The sequence below is a fragment of the Choristoneura fumiferana genome, chromosome 3 (genome assembly GCF_025370935.1).
Source record: "Choristoneura fumiferana chromosome 3, NRCan_CFum_1, whole genome shotgun sequence".
Lineage (NCBI taxonomy): Eukaryota > Metazoa > Arthropoda > Insecta > Lepidoptera > Tortricidae > Choristoneura > Choristoneura fumiferana.
The window spans coordinates 18105501-18132358 of NC_133474.1; the positions used below are offsets into that span (position 1 = coordinate 18105501).

Sequence of the window (26858 nt, forward strand, 5' to 3'; positions counted from 1 at the left end):
TTAGGGTGTAGGAAGTAGGAAGTAGGACCGGATTAGTCCGTAAAATTCATAAATAGTGTAACACACAAATAATTAATATCTACGAAAAATTAACTGCAGACCAATAATATGGTTTAAGGGGTTCACAACTAATTAATTTTGTTCACGCACTAAATTTGACTAGAAAAACTAACCAACTTCCGTAAAGGAAAATTATCATGTCAAGTATAACGGTTTTCGTCTTCCAATTAATTGATATAAAAATAAACATGATTTGCCATTATTTTGACAATTTGCTACAGTGGTGAGCTTTAGTGTAGTACGATGAGGCTACGAAATGCCGTAAATGTTGAGCTAAACTCGGTTAAAAATTCCTTTTACATAATTATTTATTTTCATTGCATAATAACTTACTACTTTGCCTCACTCTTTGTCGGACCCTAACTGATTGCTCCTCTCATCTACTCAAAGGTTGACTGGTAGAGATCCCTTAAAGGGATAAGTCCGCCTTTGTACAAGTATCTCAAAGTTTGTCAATTGTGTTTTGTTTATTTTCTTTTGTACAATAAAGAGTTTACATACATACATATATACATACATACATAATTTACATTTGCTAGTCTCCCTCCTACTCCTGATGTTGACTCTTAAAAGTCCATGCGCATTCAAATCAATGCAATCGTCTGAAGATTTGTTACCGAATCATGCAATAACATCTGAGCATTGTAATGAAATTTGGTATGAAGATAGTTTAATAAGTCCCGTAGAACGAACGACACAGAATAGTTTTTGTCATGGAAAATTTAATAAACCATAATTGTCTCTATTTTGTTGGATGATATCTACCAAGTGTTTTAAAACATTTTTTGTTATTAATCCAAGGGCAGCGGTCAACCAAGATACTAAACTTACCTTAGACGTCGGATGGATTAAGCTGACGCCATGTTTGTTAATGGCAATGAGCAGCAGCTCCGGGTAATTTGGTTCTGTGGTCTGCTTAACCTCGAAGAACGCGGATCCGAAGGTGGGCCACCGGTAGATGACTTTTAGGAAGGTTATTTTCGCGTCTTCTGGCGTCATTCCAGCGTCCTGGTTGTAGGAAGCCACGATAGCCCGTTTCCAGTCAGCGGAACTTTGCAGCTTTACCAAGTCAGCCGGTATCAGCTCGCGGAGCATTTGTCTGAAAATTTGGCAGGTTAAAGTATCTGATAAATTCCTGTTATCTTATGCCGCGGCCACATGAAATCGCTCGACGCTTGTTTCCAGTGTCAAATCTGGTCAAGTGACATATAGCGATAAAGTTGAAAATGTTGAACTTTATGCTGGAAAAAAAACCTCTTCAATTTCGGCAAAAACATTGTTATTTTTTTTTTCATTCACTCCAATTTCTTTTATTTGTACCACTGCCACGACTGCTACTAAATGAGATTAAGAAATCAGCTTCCAAGACCAAGACCATTCCTGCAAGAAGCCATCTTGTCGCTGCTGCTCAACGCGGCGACTTGACGCTACTTTTTTGAGTCGCGGAAAATTCAAAATCACCTTCAAAACGGGGTCACGTGACCAGATTTATACGCTGCAATCGAGCGAGGAGCGACTGCATGTGGGGGCACCTTTATGTGATAGGATAGATGATGCCATCTCTGTTTATTTTGTTCGCTTAAACAAAGACCGCATCATAGATTTCTGACATAAAGATGACTGACAGAAACTTAATAGAGTGATGAAAAAGGCGGTAAAAATCAAAAAACGACCAGAAGTTTTGTGTTCTGATAACGGAACTACTATTAAATGATAAAATATAATCTAGAAAGGGTGACGCGCCGCATTATTCCATGTTAATCGTTTGAACAATGCGGTTTTAAACCTAAGCTAAGACTTGAAGACAATTCACTTCCACGTGACGCTAAAAAGATAAAATGTTCAATCTACCTAAATTTATAAATATCAACGTGCGTCAAGCAGCAAGCAGTCATTCATAGGGTCGTAGGGTTTAAATTCAAATTCAAATCATTTATTCAGTAAATAGGCCGCAATGGGCACTTTTACACGTAATTTTTTAATTAACCAGCGCTTTCGGAAAGACAAGAATGCGCCGCGAGAAACTTGGCAGAAAGTCATTTTTTCATAATAATATAATTACAAATAAAATACTTGAAAACTACAGTATACAATTAAAGAAAAAATAACAAAAAATAATAATAATAATAATACAGGTATGTATGGGATCCCTTAGTTATAAAACTAAACACTAACTATATCTACGTTCAGCGGAAGTGTAGAATACGTCCACTGTCATAAATTTTAAAATAATAATAATAATAATTTAGTTCTGAAATATACATTTCCGGTCAAGTAGTAACCATTAAGCTTTTGGATTTCGAAGGCAAGCTCACGTCTGCCGCTCCCAATAGCTCACACGCACTCATGTCATGCTCTGAAAGCAGAGCGGTACCGAAGGCATGGTATTGCTTCCGTTCCCATTGCTCTATGGGATCGTCTTGGGAACTTCGACGTCGCGAGCCTGTGACTAGAAATTACTTTATTTTTGACATGAGTCTCAATTTAGAGCTACGCATACGTATACCGACTCACATGTCTCCCAACATAAGTGGATTATGGGAATACCTTGTTAAAACTATTAAGTAAATAGTTTTGAGTAGGTACAAGTAAATGTATCTACATTAGGAATAAATTAATAGTATAATTAATTTACTAGCGACCCGGCCCGACTTCGCACGAGTGCTACTTAAAAAAAGGAAATGAGAAAATAAAGAAGGTCTATAAGTAGGTAATCAAAGACGCGACAAATTTTTACCTCTGTTTCACCAAAAGTGTATCCACGCAAAGCCGGAGCGTATAATATGAAACCTTTCGTGAAAATGTATCTAACTAATGGTGAAAACCGCATTAGATAGAATCTAAGCGTAGGTACATTACCTACAGACAGACGGCGGGAAGTGACTTTGTTTTATTACAGGGAAAAGAATATCAATCCATATTTCAACTTATCTTCTTAGTGGTACGTTGCATTAATATCTGCTAAGCGGAGCGTGTAAAAATATCTGACACGTCCTAACGGCTTATGAAAAAGAGTCTTATCAGGCACGCTTTGTTGCGTCAGATATTGGTGCAGAAATAAATGAGTCACTCACGGTATCGCCTGCAGCTCCTGCTTATTGTCCCCGAAACGCGCGCGGTAGGCGAGCGCGGCAAGCCGCGCGGCCTCGTCGCGGCCGCAGCGATGGTACCCGCGCAGCAGCTTCGGCAGCTCCTGGTGGAAGTGGAAGATCACGTCCGCAGCGCGGTCCTTGCCCGGAACCGTGTTTGTCCACAGCTTCTTCATGAAGAATACCTGGGGACAGCAAACACCAGTCAGACGCGGGTGTACCTATACTTACAGTATCAATTTAATCGAAGGGATTTTTGATGTCATTATCGATAACATTTTTTCTATCTACGTCGTCAGCTTTATTAGAGCTCTAGTTGTGACTCAGGGTGTTTCAAGATTCTGCGTAACCGTTGCGAAAATTAAGTTTATTTTGATTACAGTGTTCCAATCGAGCTGCCTTCTTCCAGACTTAGAATTGGCTAATATTTAGTAGTAACTCGTGAATTTGCGCTTGGAAATCGCTATTCGGTGGTGGTACTGATGAGGGAAATCACAGTTTGCTAGTGGAACAACTCAATAACAAGTATTTCACGGGTTCGATTCCTTTAACACAGCTGCTAAGCAATTTTAATGGAAGTGAAGTGAAATGGATGGTGAAGCACCAGGAGAACTTCTCAACAATTAACGTCTCTCTCTGCATCGAAAAAAGCAACCTTTTGTAAAAGATGACGAGTAGTTGACATTAAGCTATTATGTAACTTAGATAAGTTACACTCAAAATCAAGAAAATTATTATTAAATAAAAAAAAGTGACCGTTTCCAAAAAAAACATGAAAATATTTATCTAGCAGTTTGAAACCAAGTGCCTCAGCACGAGCCAAGAGGAGTGGACCAGTCATCTTCATCATCCTTACCTACATATTACCTATCTATTGGATTTTTATTAAGTACCCCTGCTGGCTCGTCCTAAGGCACCGACTTCAAACTGGTAGAAGATTATTTTCATGCTTTTTTTTAATACGTTTAAATGTTTTATTATATATTTTTTTCGCCGACACACCTTACGGCAATCATTTGGCACCAATTCATAGTAACGAACATTGAATTCCGCGCTAGATAGCACAAAAACAAAGGTAAAATAATAACGGGCATAATACTATTTCCGATTATAAATTCCGTGAATTTTGAGATCCTGATGCAACGATAAAGTCAAAATCAATCATTTCAGGCAACAAGATAGTTAATTGTTTATATTACAAATATGACGTCTTACATTCGCTATCTGGCATACAGATTAACACTTACTTACTAGTGCTTATGCTTACACTGTGTGGGTAAAACACTTACGTACCTGATAAGTGAACTGCGGAGTGATGCCGTCGCGCGTCGGGCGCGCTTTCTTGATCCAGTCAGTGAGGTGTCGCACGAAGTCAAAGAAGAAATCACCTTCCGGCACCGATATCACCTTATCAGCTATCTTAACGAACAAACTAAAGCCTTCACTAGATCTGAGATTCAGTCTCTGCGCGATATTCTGACAGAAGTCCTTCGCCCGCGTCGAAGAGTCCACCTCGAACGCCTCGTCTGTGTCGTCGGGGAAGTAAACTTTGTGGAATATCTGAGTAGTCTTGTGTTGAATGGCCTCGACTTCCACTTGATGGGGTGGATACTTTCTTTGTCCATTTCTTAAAGTTTTCTGAAGTCTCTGTAGCGAATCTTGAGCAATTGGATACCTTCTAGTCCTAAGGAACAATGTTAGCTCTCTGAGGAGTCCTTGGCTACATGCAAATAAACCAGTAGCGAGCCACATTAGCTCCCAACCTCTCTCTTCGGACATTCTATTCCTGTTGTCAGTCAATTGTTTCATAATCTGGCAGTATATTTCATCTCGTAATATTTCATGTTTTAAGGGTCCATCGAAGATATGATCAGTGTACTCATTACCGATTCGGGGCCGTTTCGATGGTAAGTCACTCATATACTTTAGAATTGCAGTAAAAGCAAAGCAAGCTTCTTCAGCGAGTTCTTCTTTTGCTTGCAATTTCTTAAGCAGTGGCTGTTTGATAGGTTCTCTGGAATGTCGCCACAATTCTTCAGGGCCACCTCTCTTAGCTGTTGACAGTGTGAGGGCTTTGGAAACCGTGCGCTTAGGTGGCAATCTGAAATGATCCATTGCGTATTCTATTAACGTGTGTGGTTTGTCTTTAGCTTCTGTTCCGTTTAATGTAGCCGTGGGCACTCGACGTCCGTGAGAAGCGCCTTCTAAACAGAAAAGTGCCAGAATGTCTGGTGGTGGCTTTGTCAATGCCGGCAGGACGTAAACAGTTTCTGCTGGAAAGTCACCGCGCTCCACGGTACGCTCGCAGCGACCGATACACCAACCGTTATTTAAGACAGACTCTCCGGTGCTGTCTTCCTCCAGAATAATAAGATCACCCTTCTGGAATGTCAAGAAGCTGGAGCCCTCTCCAGGAGCTTTGTAATCTTGCAACGCTATCACAAATTTAGATCTCTTTTTCAGCCCCTCCAAGAAATATACCACCAAGTCGCGAATATCTTCCGCATTTGGACTCTGGAAAGTGAACTCCTCGCCTCTTACTGTTGATAGACTGAAAGTTTGCGTAAAAACTTTGTTGGTTTTTTGACTTGCCACCGTTGTAATCTCAGGAAACGATAATTCTAATAACACCTGTTCTTGATCATCGACAACGTAAACACCTGTCCAATTTACAGCTATTATGACATCATTTTTAGGCAAGTTTGGACCAGAGTTCCTGTAAGCCTCATAAAATCTAGAGAACAATAGAGGCCACTTAAACTTCGCGTAACTAACGACATCTTCTTTCACTCTGTACGTAGGAATCTTCTCTTTCACATAATAACTCTTCTTGTATGCTTGTACTACCAAAGCACCCCATCGGTCTACGGCTTTCTCTACTCCAGTTAGACAGTAATCTGGAATGTAATTCGGTAATAGTGTGTACAATCGTTCATTGTTCATGTCTTGGCCATATTCAATGTAATACTGCTGAGCTGCAATCATTGCTAGATCTTCTTCTTTGTCACACCTGTATTCGCCAAACTTAACGCCTCTGACAACTTGTTGATAAATAAGATTTGTAGCCACTTGATCTTCTGTTGGATCATGCCAGGGTGCAAATATTTCTTTCCTAAAGAATAATCTCCAAGGAGCATTTCTTTCCTGCGCGCCTTGTTCTTTGGCATATTGCTCGCATTGAGAAATTGCATCCATTACGTGATCGCCTCCACTGCCTAAAGAGCTAACTTTATCGAATAGAGCAATGTACAATGAAAAACCGAATTGGTCCTTCAGACTTATCTTATCAGATAACTGATTGCAGAGTTCTCTAGCCGTCGTCGCTGAGTCTGCTAACAGTGTTTTTGTGTTACCGTCCATAAACGTAATTGGCAACATTATAGGTTTTTTAGATTTCGTAGCTTGGAGCTCTAGCCATGAGGGTGGTTGATTTCGGGTACCATTGTTGAAGGTCCTCTTGAGGCGATCTTCGCAGTAAGGTGCATAGCCAGGAGGCCCTTCTCTGATAAAAGCTCTGAGATAATTCACGAACTTCTCACTCGGTGCGAAGCATCCAACACACAATGACAATAGGATCCATCCTCTTGCATGAGATGACTTTGATGGGTTGTTAGTTAGCTGTTTGCATATTTGGCAGTATATCTCGTCTCTCAGTTCAGCGCGAAGGATTCCATGCCCTATGATGAAATGAAGTTTTTCAAGATTTGACGTCGGGCGCGATTCTAACCATGACTGGTAGCTATCAGCTGTATATTCCTCGTCCTGGAATAAGAGAATATAATTGGTTTTACTTAGTTATTTATATGCTTAAACTTAATTTGTTACTATTTTAAAATATGTAGGTAGGCACTGAAAATGTAATATTTACCTGTAATTTACGTCTAACATCTTCACCAAGCTTATTCTTCCGCTTCAACGTTAGCGATACCAATTTGTGTCTGATCGACCTTGGCTTTGGCTTGTTCAGATAAGCGTCAGGGTCGACGCCCATCATTTGCGCTTCCTGAAATTCTTTGGACCTAATAAAGTTTCTCCCAAGTGTTGCCGTGACCTTGGACATAACAGATGTGTTGTCTCTGTCCATCGTGTGATATCTAGGTTCTGGGAGATCACCCGTGAAGCGCAGTATTGTTATCCATAACGCTTGAGCAGCCTGAAATAAAGCCATTTGTTTGTATAAATAATTTTATCGCTACTTTCTAACCAACGAATAAACAGATTTATTGGTTAAAATAACAAATTTACCAGCTGATCTCCTTGCGTGTGTAACGGCAGCAACGGATGCTTCAAAGGTTTCCTAGAATATTGGTGTGTGACATTTCCCTGGAAATAAGTCGCTGCAAACTTTTGGAATTTGAATTCGGATAGATCCTCTTCGTCCTCTGATGTTGTCTGCATGGGTGTCACCATCTGTAAAGTTTACAAAACTTTTATTGGCGGCGTTTTCAAGATATCAGCTGGAATTCCCATATTCAATTAAAATTGTGGATAGATAGATAGGTCTTCACCTGTAACCTATTTCAACTCAATAGGCTTACCTCTTGTTGATCTGCTCTTTGCTGCGGCAGGTCGCTGAAGACAGACGTGTCTTTTGGCGCGGGCGCCTCGCTGCTGGAGTCGGGCAGGAAGTCAAACATGGCTTCGACCAGCTTGCTGTCGTCGACGGGTTCGTCCTGCTTCCGCGTAGCCTCCTGCACCAACGCGCGCTTCACTTCCAGCTGACGCTTCTCTTCTAGCGCCAACTCTGCATCACGCCGCTCCAACTCGTACATACGCTCCTGGTAAATAAAAGGCAATATGAATTTTCTCTTCCTTTTCTAGTTTTAACTCACATGAGAAATTCACTGTTACCGCCCACATCACGAGATTTTCGTGTCCTAACTTTATAAATGTCGACCGACCGATAGTTGAAAAAATGATAATTATTATTGTTATATTAGTTGTGCAACAACACTACTTAAAAAATATTTGATTAAGAGAAGTTAGTTTTTCTCGGGTTAATTTGTTCATATCGAAGTATGCTCTACAATAAATACGCAGTAGCTAAGCTACGAGTACCAACATAATGAGAATCTTCGGTAAAATCGTCGCGTGCGCGTTGGAAACAGGTAATCATTATATTTATTCCACTTTCGCGAGCCGTTAAAAATAACACACGACCGGCTCATACTAATGTATATATTGCTCTACCAAAACCTAGTTGTAGGCTCGGATTACGATGTGGTTCAACTGGAGTTCAGTTATACAACCGGGTAAGTTGCAGTGTGTGATAATTGCACAATATTGCTACATGGTTGATTGATTTCCAGCGTCAGGCACTGGACGAGTACATGACCATGTGATATTATGTTATAACTATACGATATGAAGGGTCCACGGAAAGAACATGTCTAGTCACTTTAGTGACATTTTGAGTTATCGCGTTTTTAAAGTTTGGAACGATGTAATTAATCAACAAATATATTTATGCACTTGTCTATAAATCAATTGTATGTCAATGTTACTTATCTTTAGATAAATAAATAGAATATTAGTTAAAAATGACGGATTGTTATTATTAATACCAAAAAACTGAACCAGACCCCTATTGAACACGGAAGAAACATGCGTTGTCACTTAACTACATGAAATAAACATGCAAAGTCCAAAGCATAAAAGTAGGTATAAGTATTTTTCTATATTTTATTGGAATCTGGTAACTTTGAATATTAATAAGGTATATTTTGATTACATATTCCGTGGTTCTAAATATCATGGAGTCGCTATTGTCTTTATTAATAATATTTATTTAAATGTAAGTCAATCTAGGTATGTCATCTATAGGAAGGTAATAGCGATTTTAGTATTATAACGATGTCCAATAATTAATAAAACGATTTGGAGTGATTTAAGACTTTACTGAAAACAGCGGCCCGGCACATCGTATGCAAAACAAATCAGGGATAAAATAAGGATAGTTACGAAAAAATTAGCTAATAACTCCATTACTTTATATACCTACTTGTATGAAATAATGCAAACACTCCGATCCGAAGTCACATAAGTTGAGCTCGAAATTAATATACCTACCATTAATTTGTTCTCATTTTGTAATGTGATATAATAACAGAAAAGTTTCTCCAATGTATTGTTTTGTTTTGTAACATAACATGTATTTCCATGTACCTATACACTACGCACGTTATTTCCGTGTATAGGTTTTTTAAAAGTAAAAATGTCATGTTGATATAATAATACAGTTGCAATAGTAGATGTAAGTTATAGTTTATTACTTGCTTTACATTTTGGCAGTAAAATCTCATTTAAAAAAAAAAGTGACTAGACATGTTCTTTCCGTGGACCCTTCATATGCTTCGCACGCGTAAAATATTAGATACGGTAGTTAAATTAAAAATTCTGGGATTTTACTTAAGCCCTAAAGGAATTCCCAAAAATTACTTCGTATATTTGGATAACGTTGCATATTTAAAACACCTACGCCACGTGTCTCTTATCCAAGCGGTTGAGATTTCGAGATTTTATTCCGATCCCGTGGTAATATCGGGATAAAAAGCAGTTTCTATTCCAAACCTTCAACTGTTCACATACTAAATTTCATCAAAATCCTTCCAGACGTTTTTTCGTTAATGAAGTAGCATAAATAAACACACACAGACTTACGCATTTATAAAATTAAGTAGGATTACACGTACCGTGGTAGCGGAAAGCTATTTAACGTTGTACTCAACCCAAATTTACTTAACACCTTTATAAAATTACGTACCTATCGGTATTAGACAGTTATTTATTTATGTATTGCTACCTTCAAAATGTAATTGTAAAAACTTGATACTTACTTACTTCAATCTTTATTTTTCTTTATTTACGCAATTGAGATGTCATAATGTTGCACTATTATCTACTTAGTCCTAATATTGCCTATTTTTTGTTGTAAGTATTAAGCACGTACCTGTACTTAGATGATTGTTTTGATTTTAATCCAATAAAATTTTGACACATGCAATTCGGAATGATATTTACGCCTATTGAAACACATCATGTCTGTGTGGGAGCTACTGAATTTATGAACCCATTAAAAGATAAACTGATTTTACAATACCTAAAGATTATCTGCCAGATAAACTAATTATGCGGCAATTTTGTTTATATTTTTATCTTGCATTCTTGATTAATTTTTAAATCAGTGCCGATAAAAAATAACGATATCTAAATGTAACGTTAATAAAATCTTGCGACCTGGTTTCACTTTGTCTTTTATTTTTTATTACTTCTTTCATTGTTAATAATAAAAAAATACATTATTAAGGTTATTTATGTTCTCTACAATGTTTAGTTATGGCGATTGAAACAATTAGTGAATTATTTATATCTTTTTTTATTACTTACCTTTCATTATTAAAAATCAAAAATACCTTTATTAAGGTTATTTATATGTTCTCTACAATGTTTAGTTATGGCGATTGAAACAATTACTTAGTGAATTATTTATATCTTTTTTTAGGGGACCTAATTACCAATTACCTACCTGCTTACGGTCTCCATCGTTAGATAATTTTTTGGGGTTCCGTAATCAACTATACTCCATTTATTTTAACATTTGAAACTTAACGGTAAAATTTGCACACGTTTAAATGAAACAACGAAACTGTTTAAAATTGTTAACTTCTATACTAAAAACAGTAAATACCTACCGCTAATAAATATGTACCTGTAGGTATTTTTAGTCCATTTGTGTTCAAAATACCTACCGAGAAACATGTGTTACAATTTGACCGTTAATTCAAACCTAAAATTAAATGGAGTATAGGAATCCTTATAGTTTCGCCATGTCTGTCCGTCTGTCTATCTGTCCGCGGGTAAGCTCAGAGACCGTTAGTACTAGAGAGCTGTAATATGGCATGAATATACATATTTAGTTACGCCGACAGTGGTACAAAAAAAAGTAAAAAATTTTTTTTAGGTTACCTCCCTTAGGTAAAGTGTGGGTCATTTTTTTTTCTCGACTAACCCTATAGTGTATGGGGTATCGTTGGATATTGGGGGATTACTAAGACAATTTTTCTATTCAGTGATAAGTTTGCGAAATATTCAACTTTAAAGTGCATATTTTCATCAAAATTGAGCGCCCCCCCCCCCCCTCTATAATGTAAACTGTTGGGTGGAATTTTTTTTTCCCGGCTAAGGTTGCTTGAGAATTATTAGTAGTTTAAGGTGCTGTTTCACCATCTATTGATTAGTGTTAACTGACGGTTAAATGTGATGCCGTCTCTATTTGTTTTGTTCGAATAGACGGAGACGGCATCACATTTAACAGTCAGTTAACACTAATCAATGGATGGTGAAACAGCCCCTAAGAGTAAATAGCAGCCTAAGGTATAAAATATACCTAAACTTGGAAGATTCCGTACACAATACGAAATCCTTAGAAAAATATTATTTGATTCTTCGTAATGGCTGCGGTACCCTATCCTGGGCGTGTCCGACACGCTCTTGGCCGGTTTTTTTTAACTAAACTTATCTCATGTACTTACTTATAAAATAAAAAGGAAGCCGACTAACATACTGTTGGTAGGTAATAAAAATTGTTTGTATGATTATTATAATGAAAGAAGTCGCTAAGTGTTAATGGACATTGAAATAGCAAACTATCTTGATTAGAACTGATTATAAACCTTTTAAAATCATGCATAACAACCTTGCTTTTCAATTACCTATATAAATAATTTCTGACATTGGCTTGATAAATTTCCGGTACACTAAAATAACATATTTTTGGTGATAAAACTACAGAATAACCCTTAGTCGATAGTAGGGTAATTATTATATTTACAGATAATTTTCAACCGACTTCAAAAAAAAGGAGGAGGTTCTCAATTCGTCTGTTTTTTTGTGTGTGTTTGTTATTATTTTTTTGTTCTAAAGGGCATACTTCAGAGGTGGTTCCATTGTCACCAAGTTAGGTTAGGATCTGATGATGGGATCTTGGAAAAAACGAGGGCAACCCTCAAATTTTAAAAGCACTCCTATAGCGATTTTGGCATTCTTTATTTACATTCAGAAAGTATAATTTGGTTAACTGGACCTCATAAAGAAGACCATTACGTACCGGTACTTACTCTGTTATAAAATAAATAATTATGCCGTGTTTGAGCTAAATGGAATCGTTGTGAAATGCCCTTTGGCTACAAATCACTAAAAACCATGAAAAAAAAACTTTTTAACAAAAAATGGAACCGACTTCAAAAAACTTGAAAATATTTTTCTACTAGTTTGAAGTCGGTGCCTCAGCACGAGCCAGCAGGAGTGATTGAAGCCCAATATATAAGTAGTATGTATGTGAGGTAGACGACTGGCCCGTGCTGAGGCACCGACTTCAAACTAGTAGAAAATACTTTCAAGGTTTTTGAAGTCGTTTCCATTTTTTGTTAAACAGTTTTTTTTAGCATACTTAGTGAGAATCACAAAATGCCCAATGAGCAATTTTGTCTCTAAGTTGGAGATGCGATCTGCCGTCTCATGATTTAATGCTTACTAATCTCAAGAAACTTTTTGCAATAAGAAACTAGGTACTTAAAATATTATTTGAACTATAAAGACACTGAGGTGACGCTAATATATTAAATAGAAACAAATACAATATATCTACAAAAAGAACCTTCGCGAATACGTATGCCTAAAGCCATGTACGAAAATATAACTGCTGCTGCTGCATTAAATTTTCCTTATCGCTGTTTTGTTTATTGGACCTCAGAACCATAAAACTGTATGTGGGGTAAAAAGCGAAGAGAATCACAGTAGTTGCAATCATATGCTTCTGATGCAGGTCATTACATTACGGACTAGTATTTTGGTAAAATCTTATCAAAAACGTATGCTCTCCTTCGATACGATATGTGTTTGACGTCACAAAGATTTCATGATATACCTACGATGTCAGATTTTTCTGTGAACGGATTTATATTTCCTAGAAGGGATCTCAATCAGTATGATGCCATTTGGGCTTAACATTGTATTATTTTTTGTTGCTAAACAAACTTTATTTATCGCTTGTAATTTGTTTGCTTTATCTATTACTTAGGTACCTAAGTTTTGAAATTGTTATGTCAGAAGTACCTACTATTTCTCACAGTTTAGTTGTTTAGTACTGTTCGATAGTATTTTTATAGTTTTTCTTTTCGGCTATTTGCACGTTATTTGTGTTAATTACTCCAGAAATAATGTAGTTGTTTTTTTTACGTAACGCACATAATTGGGGTCAATTCATCACTCCCACTAATATTATAAACGAGAAAGTTTGTTTGGATGCATGTTCGTTACTCTGTCACGCAAAAACTACTGAACGGATTTCTATGAAATTTGGCATTCAGGTATTATATACCCTGGATTAACTAGGCTACTTTTTATCCCGATATTCCTACGGGATAGGGATAAAATCTCGAAATAACAACCTGCTTGGCATGGAATTTGGTTGTGGTATGTAAGGTAGCTGGGATTAGGACTACCTATAGGCTAGATATCCCGATATTCCCACGGGATAGGGCTAAAATCTCGAAATAACAACCGCTGGGCTTGGAGTCATGAAATTTGGTATGTAGGTAGCTGGACGTCTGGATTAACATATAGACTACTTTTTATCTCGATATTCCCACGGGATAGGGATAGGATGAAATAACAACCGCTGGGCGTAGAGTCATTAAATTTAGTAGGGTAAATCTTTAAATTTCATACCACATAGAATAATGAAGAACTTCACAATTGACCTAGAATAATAAAGGCAAAATAAGAGGAAATATTCTACTACGGATAGTACATATTGAAATTACAACTGCTATTTAAGACTTAAAACTTAGTTTAATACCGGGACCTTTAAGGTCCCGGAAGACGCTACCTCCTAGCCCCTAGTCGTCCTTCATCCTATCGCACTACCAGAGCATATATCGTCTATGGATATGTCAAGTTGTAATTTTACTAGACTAAGAACTAACTTTCGGTAAATTCAATCAAATATGGAAATACGAACACAATGTTTTGTAACAAGTTGAATCTAATTTTAGACTTATGGTTACTTATTCTATGCTTATATTAGAATTCTATGAGATGCTTAATTATAACTTTGATAATTAGTTCAGGAATGAGTTTAGAACTACAGCTATTCATTTACTATTAGGCACTAGTATCTCTTAATTTAGATTATCTCTTATCCATCTTAGATATATGGAATGTCTAATTTGACATAATTTATTTTGGTATAATTACTTAATCTCATAGTGACTTTCACTTATTTTAATGAGCTATCTACTTAGTCTAATTTTCTAGTTCTACCAGCATTTGGCGTTACCAGAGTAAAGCAAAAGTAAGTACCGATTTCTATACTTTACGCCAGAACACAAGCGTTAATAATAATCTAACTACTTATAACTAGATAACCCTTGGTGTTCAAGATAACCTCTGTATTAGGTTTTGGACTCGTCTATGACTAGTTTTGTCTCAATTCATATATTTTTAAATGAACAATAAACTGTTTCAACTATCGATCCTTAATCAATTATGTTTAAATCGAGATCGAATGAAAAGTACGTAAATTTCCAGATAGACTGTTGCCTGGTATGTGTCAACGTAAGCTATCGACCGTAGTCAGGATTTCTACATCCGTTCACTCAATGTAAGTAGGTACGACAACTAAAACAGCTAGTATGTATTTATAACACGAAAGACTTTTGTATTTTAATTGATAGATGGTCCAAACCCTCTACGATTTTATCTCTAACTTATTACTAGACATAATTTGATGAGATCTTGATCAAAAGTATGAATATGATGTTTGATATTAATTTTATCAAAACAAAGCTTATTTAGCTGGCAATCGTAATTCAAATCGAAATTAGATGATAATTGTGTTAAATATTATCAGTAAGTTATCTGGCATTTAATTGTCCACTTAGCTATGAGATCGTGTCATATCAATTCCCGCTTATTCATTATAGGAAAGACAGCTAAAATATGTTATGTTATTTACTCTTAACAAATGATCAAACCGTATTTTTGTTTTAAATTGAAGTCAACTTACTAATTTAATAAAGTTATTCGTAGTCAGTTCTTATGAACTAAGTTTTGTATAATGAAGTTTTGACGTAAGTACTTAAATAAATTTTATGTTTTAACTTTTTTTTCTTAAAATCTAGTTTATGCCTTAAAACTATGTGTGGCGAGTTTAAGCTTTCCCTAGCTCTGTGTTGGAGTTTAGCAATTTGGAGAAACCCTCATAGGTGAACTAATTGTGTGGTGAGTTTAAATAGTAACTTTTCCGGTGTAAGGAAACGCTACTCTAGCTAAGTCTATGAACTTCCCTACCTATATAGCCCTAATAATCCTACAATTGTGCTTTAAGCTTGCCTGAGGCCCTACTCTCTGTCTGTGATTAGCAAACTAGGGAATTAATCCCACATGTACATTTAGTGTAATGTAGAAATTCACGGTGCAATGATTCTTCTAATCTCCTATCAACAATGATGGTGTGTATACCTTAGCCCTATCGGTCCCTAAATGGTGCTGGGCTCCGACTTTCCCGAAGGAAGGTCCCTATGACGGAGAGCCCGCGGAACAGCAGAATACCTAACGTCGTGCATAAATACGTAAATAAATAGGGACAGGAATTCTGAGTTTCTTAAGTACAAACCAAGCGTCAACAAGACACGCATTCACTTCGACGAGCGCTACTTAGTCGTTACAAAAGACAACAGAATCCACTGGTGGCTGGTACGACAGTAATTTGCCGCTGAAGCCGCCACAGCTTCAGGAAGTGGAAGCCTATTTCGTCCACGGTTGTCACCGTTAGGTGTCAGACGATATAGACGGACTTAAAGCTCAACCAAGGTACGTTATGGAGGAACCAAAGTCATTTCCATTAAGTTGGGAAAACACAGAAAGTTATGGGTTAGTACAAAATATACGTAGGCTGAAATGAAACGCTATAAACGATCACTCCACACTACAAGAACAAATAAAGAACTTCACCGCCACAAGACCGCAAAGTTCCCTCACACACAGAGATTTTCCGAATGAAAATCAGCACTATTTCACAAATAGTTAAAACCAGAGAGTTAATCATTATTCCGCAGATTAATGATCAAGACCCCGACACTTTACTTCCTGAAGAAATACTCACATTTCTTGTAAATTAAAATTAATTCAAATTAAATAAAATCAAAAACCCCAATTAAAATTAATGAAAAATTTTTACCCGATTCTATTGACTCTAATTTGTTAACAAAATGGCGCACAGAAACTAAACCCCCGACTAGCAAAATAACGGTGTTGACTCTACGAAATCTAAATCCATCTGGCTCCCGCCCTTTGTGTCACCTCTATTTATAGCTTCTCTCCCGGGACCTCTGGTATTTTCGCGCCAAGCGACCAAATGACGCCAAGCTTACCAAAGTCGACAACGTTGACATTGCCAGCTCTCGCTTTTTCTTCTGCCAAATCCTTATCTCAAAATAGCCAAATTTTAACCGTAGAATTTATTTTTGAACTAAAATTTCCTATTTATCTTGACACTATCCTAGCTTAACTATTCTAGTAAATACGTTTCATTTTTATATTGTGCTACAACATAATTTTCAATAAATATTTATATGTATTTGTCAAATACTTCAATTTTACCTCAACGTTTTAATTTCTTAACCTATCTAACAATAATCTTACTTCTAAATGATAATTTTCTACTTATTACTCCTACACTCTTTGAATATAAATAGCCAATTACATACTTCTATTGTTCGTTATAAAATAGCTAATTTGCCTACAATTATTACTGGTATCCCCAAATTCGCGCCACTTATTCATAGTTCCCTTTGTCGTATTAACGCTACTCAAATTTGCTTATAATTTCGCCACGTTCCTACTTTAAGTCAGTGCGACAGAGTGCTTGTAATTTCATCATAACTAAATGTGTAATTACTCTGCTAATACTACTCCGTTTTGAATGAAAACTTAAATTTATTAATAGATAATGAACCAATGATCTATACTACGATTACGTAATGCTTGCATTTTCGGTTTTTCTTACTTATTTAGCTAAGTTCGACAACTTGCCGTTTCCATGATGCTTCCGTTGATATTTCTTTAAATTAACATAATTATTAACATCAAATGTATCTAAGATCTACTGTAGACTAATACTAATGATTCTATTACTATATCAAGTCTATTTTTGATGAATTTGTGACCATATTTCTTGTTTTTAGATAAAATTACATTTCCATTACCTAAAGCGACCTCTATAATTCCCACGTGAAACTAACTAAATAGCCTCTCAGGTTAATCTGCCGCTAAACCCAGTTCGGCATTAGTTCACTAATTTTCCATGACGCCTACTATTAATTCCTCTAATTGACCATAGATGGCGTTTTTTTACATTAATTATTATACCCGAACAACACAATTCTAATCTCCAATTAAATTTAACATTTACTCATTAAATTGACTGCTAAATTATCCCTGCTTTAATTACATCGACATTCTAATCTCAATTACCTTATTTAACTGTCTTTGTCGACATGTTTTGTTTCGAGTTTCCATCAAACCTTCATAGATGGCCCCACTAACAATTTTCTACTAATTTATTCCCAGTGACGGTCGTGTGACACATCCGAACCGTTACAAACCGCTGGGCTTGGAGTCATGAAATTTGGTATGTAGGTAGCTGGACGTCTGGATTAACATATAGACTACTTTTTCGATATTCCCACGGGATAAGGATAAAATAATCTTGAAAAAACAACCGCTGGGTTTAGAGTCATGCAATTTGGTATGTAGGTAGCTGGACGTCTGGAATAACACATAGGCTACTTTTTATACCGATATTCCTACGGGATAGGTATAAAATCTTGAAATAGCAACCGCTGGGCGTAGTCATTACATTTAGTAGGGATAAAATCTTGAAATTTCAACCTCAATGAAGAATAATGAAGACACTTCACACCAATTGACCTAGTCTCAAACTAAGCAAAGCTTAGCTTGTATTATAGACACTAGTCAACGGATAAACATACTTATATAGATAAATACATATTAAACACCCAAGACGCAAGAACAAACATTCGTATTATTCATACAAATATCTGCCTCGGCCGGGAATCGAACCCGGGACCTCAAGCTTCATAGTCGGTTCTCTAACCACTAGGCCATCCGGTCCGGTCCGGTCGTCTAGGTCGTCCGGTTTCGGTATTTCAATTGTAACTATCAGATCGAATAGTTTACGCGTGCGAAGCCGTGGGTAAACTCTAGTTTAATTATATGTTAAGTCATCGTAGAACTGGAGCTATCCGTTAATTCCAATAATCCGGACAAATAATCGGTAACAATAGGATTAATCAATTACAAGAATATTGTAATCAAGAGTAGGCTCAGCAATGCGCTTAATCATTTTAACGATATAATTGTAACAGCTTCTTATCATTATCAAGAATCAGGATTATATCTGAAAGCAGTGGCAACTCATTTTGGAATAAATTAATTTAAATGACAGCGGTTTTGGTATGAATACTATGAATATATATACAAGTTAGTAATCTAGCCAAACCTTACCCGTACCTTAACCGTATCTTTAACTTTGACGATTTCAATACAAATTCTTATAACTGACATTTATGTAAATTATAATGTAATGATGTATTGAATGAATAAATAAACTAAACTACGGGTCTGCTTAACGGCTCTGGAAGCCGTGGTGGCCGAGTGGTTTGACCTATGGCCTCTAAAGCAGAGGATCGTGGGTTCAAACCCCAGCTCGCCTCTCACCTCTGAGTTTTTCGAAATTCATGTGCGGAATTACATTTGAAATTTACCACGAGCTTTTCGGTGAAGGAAAACATCGTGAGGAAACCTGCATAAACCTGCGAAGCAATTCAATGGTTTGTGTGAAGTTCCCAATCCGCACTGGACCCGCGTGGGAACTACGGACCAAGCCCTCTCATTCTGAGAGGAGGCATGTGCCCAGCAGTGGGACGTATATGTAGTAAATTGTTAAAGAAACGACATGCTTTGATTGGAATTTGTATTGAAGTAAAGTATAAACAATTATGTCAGTCAATTTAAATATAAGAAATAGAAATTTGATTACAAACTTTATAAAAATAGCCAGTACTATATTACAACAATAGATATATTTTAACAGTATATAGGCTGGGATGATGAAACTACAAATATTCAATTTCCAATACATGCTAAATTCAGATTACTTGACTAATTAATTTCTTAATTGATAAAACAATTGCATTTACAATATAGATATGCGAAAATGAGTTTATTTATTTGCTACGCAACTCAACCGATCGGTGAAGAAATTTAATATGGAAATAGTTTGATGGAAAGGATATAGTATAAGCAGTTCTTATCTCGGAAAATTATATAATTCACGTAGGCGCGCGATAAAAGAATTCTTCGTAGACGAAGTCGCGGGCAGCAGCTAGTATATTTTTTAAATACAATTGTCTACAAAAGTAAATGATGCACGTTGAACAAGCGTTTCTCCCGGGATCTATTTAATTGGGTACTTTACACTATCAATCCATAATTCCATGACACGACTCTAGGCAATACTTAGATAGGTAAACTCGTTATATATTTTAGCCCTAATTCGTTATTTTGCTTTGAAATAAAGAAATAGGCAAATGAGTTCGCTAATACGTTACAGCTTGCTATTGCAATACAAAATATAAGGGACAATCACATTTTTACAGCTCATAAACATATCAATCGGTTGACGGTCTATCCCATTCCCGACTTACCCTGTAGTTGTGTTCGGCGATCTCCTTGGCGCGCGAGTTCCCCTGGTGCTGGAGCCGCTGTTCCTCGACCTTGCGCAGGCGCAGCGCCTCGGTGTGCGCGCGCGCGTCCTGCCGCCGCCGCCGGTAGCGCCGCATCGCGATCAGCCGCCGCACGTGGCTCTGGATCTTTACAATCGCCCACATCTTGTGCCCGTAGGAGCGGCGGACCAAGTAGCCACGCGCTGCAGCCTGCAGAATACTCCATGTCTTAAAGCTTATTGATCTATGCAAAATTATATGCGAAAGCGCGTGAAGTATGTTTGTATGTAATATGTTTTATATTGGAAGAAAATAGATCTTCATTCAACGATAAGAAAATTATAATACTGCCCTCCTAAGCCAAAAGGCACTATCTCGAAAAAAACACTTGTAGAGTAATAACTCTAGTATTAATACTATTGTGTAGCTTCAAACATTCTGCATCACATGGTATAAATGACAGAAAAGCGTTTTTTTTTAGATAGCGCCATTCGGCTTAGGAGGGCAGAATAATTATGTATTTCTTAAGGTTATCTTTGTGCCATCCATATATGCAACATAATGTACAGTCACCAGATCAATATCTGATACGACTCTATTTCTAAGGCCGGTAGGACGTATCTGCTGTGGCAGATATTAATACAGTGACAAAGTAAAATTTGTTTTGTTTCTCTACTTTTTACACCACAGTAGTTTAACCTCATTTCCGTAAAATTAGATTCAAATGACATTGAAAAATATTTATACTGTGGGCATTAAACAGCATGAAATGTTAAATTTTGGCATTAGAATGATTGGATGATACCGACCTGCAATGACACAATGTGTCCCCGCAGATGCCTGAACCTGTGTGCCAGCACTCTGGCACGGATCAACGCTTGCAGCCTCGCGTATCCCACTCTCATCTTGTTGTACCGCAGCCGCTGCAGTTTCCCGCGCCAATGCCGCTGAATCAGTATGGCCGCCGCCCGCATCTTCAGGAAGCGTCGCCGGTACACCCAGCCTCGGATGGACCGCTGCAAAATCAGTATCTTCCTAGTCAGCACTCTATCTCTCTCCTGTTCGAGGAACAAGTCGTGAGCATCCTTTAAAAACACTTTGGTATGTCCTAATTGATAGTCAGATTTTCCTAATACCGAGGCGCAAATTTTTGCAGTCGCAGTTCTGCAGTCAGTTTTATGAGCTGGAGGGACGCCGGATATTAAAAATCGGTATCTTTCCACAAACTCCTTGAAACTGTGCCGAATTGGATAACCAGCCCTTCGAATTCTGATCGTCTCCATCATCCCGGAGTATCTCAGCTGCCGGCAACAAAGCCCTCTGTCGAATAACATCGGCTTTTTGAATTCATTTGGCTTTATACACCGTATAAAGAATGGCTGACAGGTTCCTAGCGTTCTCATCAGTAAATCGAGTGACTTCTTAAACTGCGTCGATAGAGTCGGTGTTCGTTTTCTAGTCTCTGAACCCATAGATATGTCATTTTGAAAAATCGTTTGCAAGAATTTGTTAGTAGACACATGGATTAATTGTAATAAGTCGGCACTGAATGTGTCTCGGTTTTTCTCCAAGAAACCTCTAGTATCGTAAAACACGATACCAGCGAAGTGATTCAAACCAAAGCTTGTATTAATATCTGACTTTGGTTTTAAGTAGTTCCTATGCAGTCCATGTGTTTTGTGTAATTTAGCTAACATAGTCTGATCAGTGCCTTTTGGGAATTTCGATTCTTCGTCTATTAAAGCCATAATATTTAACTGCTTAAGAGCTATTAAATCTAGTGCATCTTGGTTGTCAACGAATTCTATATGCTGCCAGTTGATTCCCTCATGATTGTACTCTTCTTGTTCCAATTTGAAGATGTGTCTTACAAAGAACTGTTGCAGATTCTCATTAGCGAAGTTGATACAAAACTGCTCAAAGCTGTTTTGATCAAAGTTCTCAAAACCAAATATGTCTAGCACACCGATAGCGGTTCGAGTAGTTGCTTTGGGTTTATAAATAGCTGCATTGATTTTTTTAACAATGGTTACAAACAGACGTCCATAGATGCCTTTCACAAATGCATCCCTAATGTCCACTGATTGATTTTTGCTTAATGTTGAAACGACAGTCTCACCATGTGCAAACAACGTTTTTCTGGTGAGCGCTTGTATTAAAGATTGCATAGGCACTCCCAAGAGCGTAGCCACTCTTCGCACATTTGCTTGCTCAATAATTTCTGTTGCGTCTAAATTATCTACTACAGTCGCTTCATATTTAATGTTTCCGCAGTGGAGAACTGCTGCTAGCAATTTTAAAATTTCCCATATTTCTGGTTCTGTAAAAAGTAACACTTTCATGGCTGACCGGATATCAGCAAATTCAGCTGCATCATCCCTACCTTCACATGTGAAACTTCCACCCTGAAATGAAACATAAACTTGATAAGTAATTTTTTACGCTAATTTAAAACTGTGATTATGTTTTGATGTTTGTTTACATACCCCAGATAAGTATCTGTATTCCTTTGGTTCTCCCAGTTCCAGCTTTTTCTTTTCTTCCTTAGAAAGACCTGCCAGTAGGCAGTAGAACACATGATAGTTCCTCTCGTCCTGTCCCTGAGACACTATTCGTGATTTTTCTAATAGATATTGTTCAATTTTAGCACCCTCTATCACTCCACTGCTATTAAAATGTATGTCGATGTACTTTCCAAATCGCGAAGAGTTATCATTCCTGACTGTCTTCGCATTACCGAATGCTTCTAAGATTGGGTTAGCTTCTAAGATCTGAAAAAAAAAATAAGTACTTCGAAACAATGGTTACTTATAGTTTATTGTTGAAACAGCATTGATCTACTTGGTCGATTGATTTTGTTGTTCTTAATACGAGTACAGTGCAGTACGAGTTAGATTATGTTAAAAAAGAGAGTGTGTGTTGATATTTTAGTCTTTATTGTTTTTTTTTTTTTTTTTTACATTGCGTGCCAATCTACCTGCTATGTAAGCCATTCTAGCTAGCCTGAGTCAATGGGGGCAGGCTGAAAACCAGCGCTGGCAGCATCTGAGCAAGCGCAGCATAGGCTGAGCCTGTTCCTTTTGCCACACAGTGCAAGGGGCTGGCAAAAGCATTCTATATTAGTTTATTGTTTATTTGTATTCTGTGTGCCTATCCTGTATTGTTCATGTTGGCAAATAAATCAATCTTCTTCTTCTTCTTACATTACTTCATCGAGAGATCGCGCTTAAAACTAAGTATATGATGCATTTAGTACGCTGAAGATGGAAGGTAATAGTTTGGTCAAGGTGATATTTCTTACTTTATAGACCTCAGAAACTAAAGAAGTATCACATCTGGTTGCAAAGTAGCAGATAGGTAATTAGTTTTAATAAAAGTAGGTACGTGTACTAACCTGTTGTTCAATCCAAGAATGCTTCCCACTGATAGCAGCAAGGTACTGCAGAATGAGCTTAGTGGACTCTGTCTTGCCAGCCCCCGACTCCCCACTGATGACAATGCATTGGTCCTGCCCATAGCGCCGCATGTGCGCGTACGCATTGTCGCCGATCGCGAAGATGTGCGGCGGCAGTTCACCGATCTTACGCTCCTTGTATAGTTTTATCTGGTCCGCCGTGTAAATCGGCAGTATTTGGTAAGGGTTTACTGCTACTAAAATTGATCCGGTGTAAGTCTGGAATGTAAAATAGCGGAATGGAGTGGAATGTAACATCAGGCACTCCTACTTACAGGTCGATTCACAAGAGCTGGCACGAATGGATTGAATGAGTGAATGAAAGATTCTGTGTGTTACCTATCTAAATACACTTCACACAAATGTGAAAATGTCATGCATCAGTCATTTTCCTGAAAAAAAATCTAAGTGACATTACTTTCGTTCAATCTATTCGTGCGACGTACCAGCTCTTGTAAATCGACCTGTACACGTGAATATACTTTTACACCTTATTAAAATAAATGAAACAGTCGTTAAGTTAAAACATACATACTTAAGTGACCCTAATAGTCTTTGATAAAGAAATTATCATAAACGAAGTTGCGTTCTCCAAAATGTAAACTGTATTTGTTGATCAAATTTAGTTATTAAAATCGAGGTTGGGTCAACGATTATAAGCACTGGACTACTTCGAAATTCGTTTTGCAATTTAATAACACCGGTTTTGTTTGTTTGAAAATAATCTTACTGGTAGAGTTTGCACCGACTCGATGACAATTAGCGGATATGCTCGGTCACCTGTATCAACAGTTTTGTTGGTCACTCGTTTGTTTTCTCGAGCGCCCAAAAGCGGGGGGTACTTTGAGAGGACCGGCCCTCACATGGATTCCGTTGAAAGCGCAATAGTATACTGCACTGCATATACTTAAGAAAAATATGCTGATGGAAGTCTTTGGGACTCCCGAACTTTTATAGCTCCCCGCGCATGTCGTGGAAGCTCTCCTCAAGCTCATTATCCTCAAACAGCAGTTACATTTACAGTTTATTCAAAGCAAGATCGAGCAGTCGTCTGATGGGCATATATTAAATTGTATAAGGTAATGTACGAGTGCTCGTCACTGTACCAATATTTGCCATTTTTAATTTTGTCATTAGCAATATAGGCGACAGAAGGGTGTCATCTATTGGACATTAGCGGGTCGAGCACTCGGACGTTTACCTTATAAATACTTATTATAAATTAATGCTTTTGGTGAGCCATAATATGGCATTTAAAAATATCATTACCACTAAAATTATAAAATTAACCGGTTCGACTTACGATTATAAGTCAGGAACGGTCCGACTAGTCCCGATCTTTTCGCGGAAGATCTCTTTCATAAAAAAAAAAACTTTCTTAAACGCGCTCACATATCTCGGCGGCTTATTAATCGTGAGTTGCACCGTTTAATTTTTCAAATATGTCTCACGGGAGCTTAAGTCTTGAACATTATCATTACCACTTACATAAATAAGGTTTTCATTGTATCTAATAAGCAGGTTCCTCAGTATGCCGGCTTCATGCAAGTCTCCCAATGAGATCATGTCCTCGACGCCATGCACGGAGGTGGAGTGCATTGCCTTGATGCGTCGCTCGGGCGGCAACCATTGCTCGTGGCCGTCGTCGTCGCGCACGCAGATGCGGCGTCCCTCCGCCGCGAGCACGCGCGCGCCTATCGCGACGTCGAACTCGCGGCCCGACACCGGCTCGATCCATATGTAGTCACCCTGGAATATACATGGAGAATAGGTTAGCATTCATTAAAAAGTATAGGCAAAAACTTCTCATTTATTTTATTAGCAAAAAAGCCTACAATTTAGAAAGAACAAATCCACAGCGCAGGTTTCGTCAGGTGAACATTAGAAATATCACAGAAATATCCACATCAAGCTTTTCATATCTGAACAAATCGATATCCGCAACAGGTTTCGTCAAGATAGATTTCTCTTTTAAGGAATTTTATTTTAACTGTGTCTTTTTAAATCTTTTTTTTATGTGGTTAGCCTAGTGGTTTGACCTATGGCCTCTGAAGCAGAGGATCGTGGGTTCGAATTCAGGCTCGTACCTCTGAGTTTTTGAAAATTCAAGTGTGAAATTACAACTGAAATTGACCACGAGCTTTACGGCCTAAGCCCTCTCATTCTGTGAGGCGGCCTATATAATATGTATAGGCTGGGACGATGGTAATTTTTTAATTAATTATTTATATTAAGTAACATATTTGTAACTTATCGTATATGTACCTACCTAAATGTACATATAATGCGACAAAGATTTTAATGAATGTGGCAAAAACTAGAAAATGTAAGTACATATTAGCATTTGTTATTGGAATCAAAAAGATTACCATAAATTATATAAAATTCTTTCAACTTATTGAATATCACATGAATTACAACCACTTACTCTGAAGTGAGTAAAGGCAGAATGGTTGCGTGCTTGCACGCTTATCACACGCAAATGGCCGGAACTTATTCTAAAGACAATTGTTTGGATAATAGAAAGTTCTCTAATCTCCGAGACAAACATCAATCAGGGCATCTGTTTGAGGATCGCCTTCGTGAAAGTTAATCCGCGATGTCGAATTCTATAATTATATGATATAGGTAGTTAGGTAAGTATATAAATAACGTGTTAACTGCGCCCGGTCAAGCAGAGAGTATAATGCAAACATACAAATTATTTTAATAAATTATAATTGAAGCCGAATGAAAAGTTCTGTAGGTAATGTCGAGACACACCTATCTCTCAACTTAATTAAGTAAAACGGCTTAAATATAAATTGAATAAAATTTCGTAGCATAAATAAAGTTTTCATTTACTTATAGCTTGTTCTTGACTGCCACTTTAATCTATCCATCTTTCACACGCTAATATAAAGCAATCTACCTGGCACAAACAGAAAATTACCTCAAATGCCCAGCAAGTTTCCATCAGCACTCAAAACTCAAAACATTAAGCCCACTTTACTTTCTCACTTAAAAACTAATTAAACACAATATTTACTGCCCAGCCAAAGTTACGAATAATAACTGAGAATGAATATAATCGATGAGTTTATCACAAAAACTGACCTGTTGTATGTATCTCCGGCAAGGTTGGTTGTGATTGATTCAAACGAACTTGAAAGTTATCTATCTCCGTTCATGGACTATTGGTAACAACAACGCCGATAACAAAAGCAATAGAAAAACGCTTAATCAATGAAATTTCGAACGCCATTTTTTTAGATTATGGCCCGGTCAGCCAAGTGGCCAGCATTTTGCGCAAAATATTATGAAAAAGTTTATATATTCCTTAATTTAAAATAATTGACCAATTGTTTATGTCAGTTGCAAAGTGTTGCGTGTATATCGAATTAGCTATCACCTAGTCTTAGAAACTGTGTCTACAGCCAAACCATACCAACCGGTTCGTCATACACC

The 26858-nt window shown here is 37.3% G+C and overlaps 1 protein-coding gene across 2 annotated transcripts in view; it reads right to left on the reverse strand.

Moving 5' to 3' along the window:
* Positions 1 to 407: 407 nt before the first annotated feature.
* The window catches only part of ck (unconventional myosin-VIIa ck), a 30798-nt gene continuing 4347 nt past the window's right edge, over positions 408 to 26858 (reverse strand). Inside the window, exons 1-12 of one of the 2 annotated variants that reach the window (XM_074086047.1) lie at positions 26344 to 26448; positions 24900 to 25160; positions 23352 to 23630; positions 22444 to 22728; positions 20767 to 22362; positions 19940 to 20167; positions 7688 to 7927; positions 7395 to 7559; positions 7018 to 7302; positions 4443 to 6911; positions 3135 to 3334; positions 408 to 1159 (exon numbers count right to left, since the gene is read on the reverse strand). In XM_074086047.1, the coding sequence (XP_073942148.1) occupies positions 772 to 1159; positions 3135 to 3334; positions 4443 to 6911; positions 7018 to 7302; positions 7395 to 7559; positions 7688 to 7927; positions 19940 to 20167; positions 20767 to 22362; positions 22444 to 22728; positions 23352 to 23630; positions 24900 to 25160; positions 26344 to 26367 (6420 nt within the window). In that variant the 5' untranslated portion in view covers positions 26368 to 26448 and the 3' untranslated portion in view covers positions 408 to 771. Of the gene's footprint in view, positions 1160 to 3134; positions 3335 to 4442; positions 6912 to 7017; positions 7303 to 7394; positions 7560 to 7687; positions 7928 to 19939; positions 20168 to 20766; positions 22363 to 22443; positions 22729 to 23351; positions 23631 to 24899; positions 25161 to 26343; positions 26449 to 26858 lie in introns of those variants that run through there. The other variant, XM_074086048.1, reaches the window with a different exon arrangement.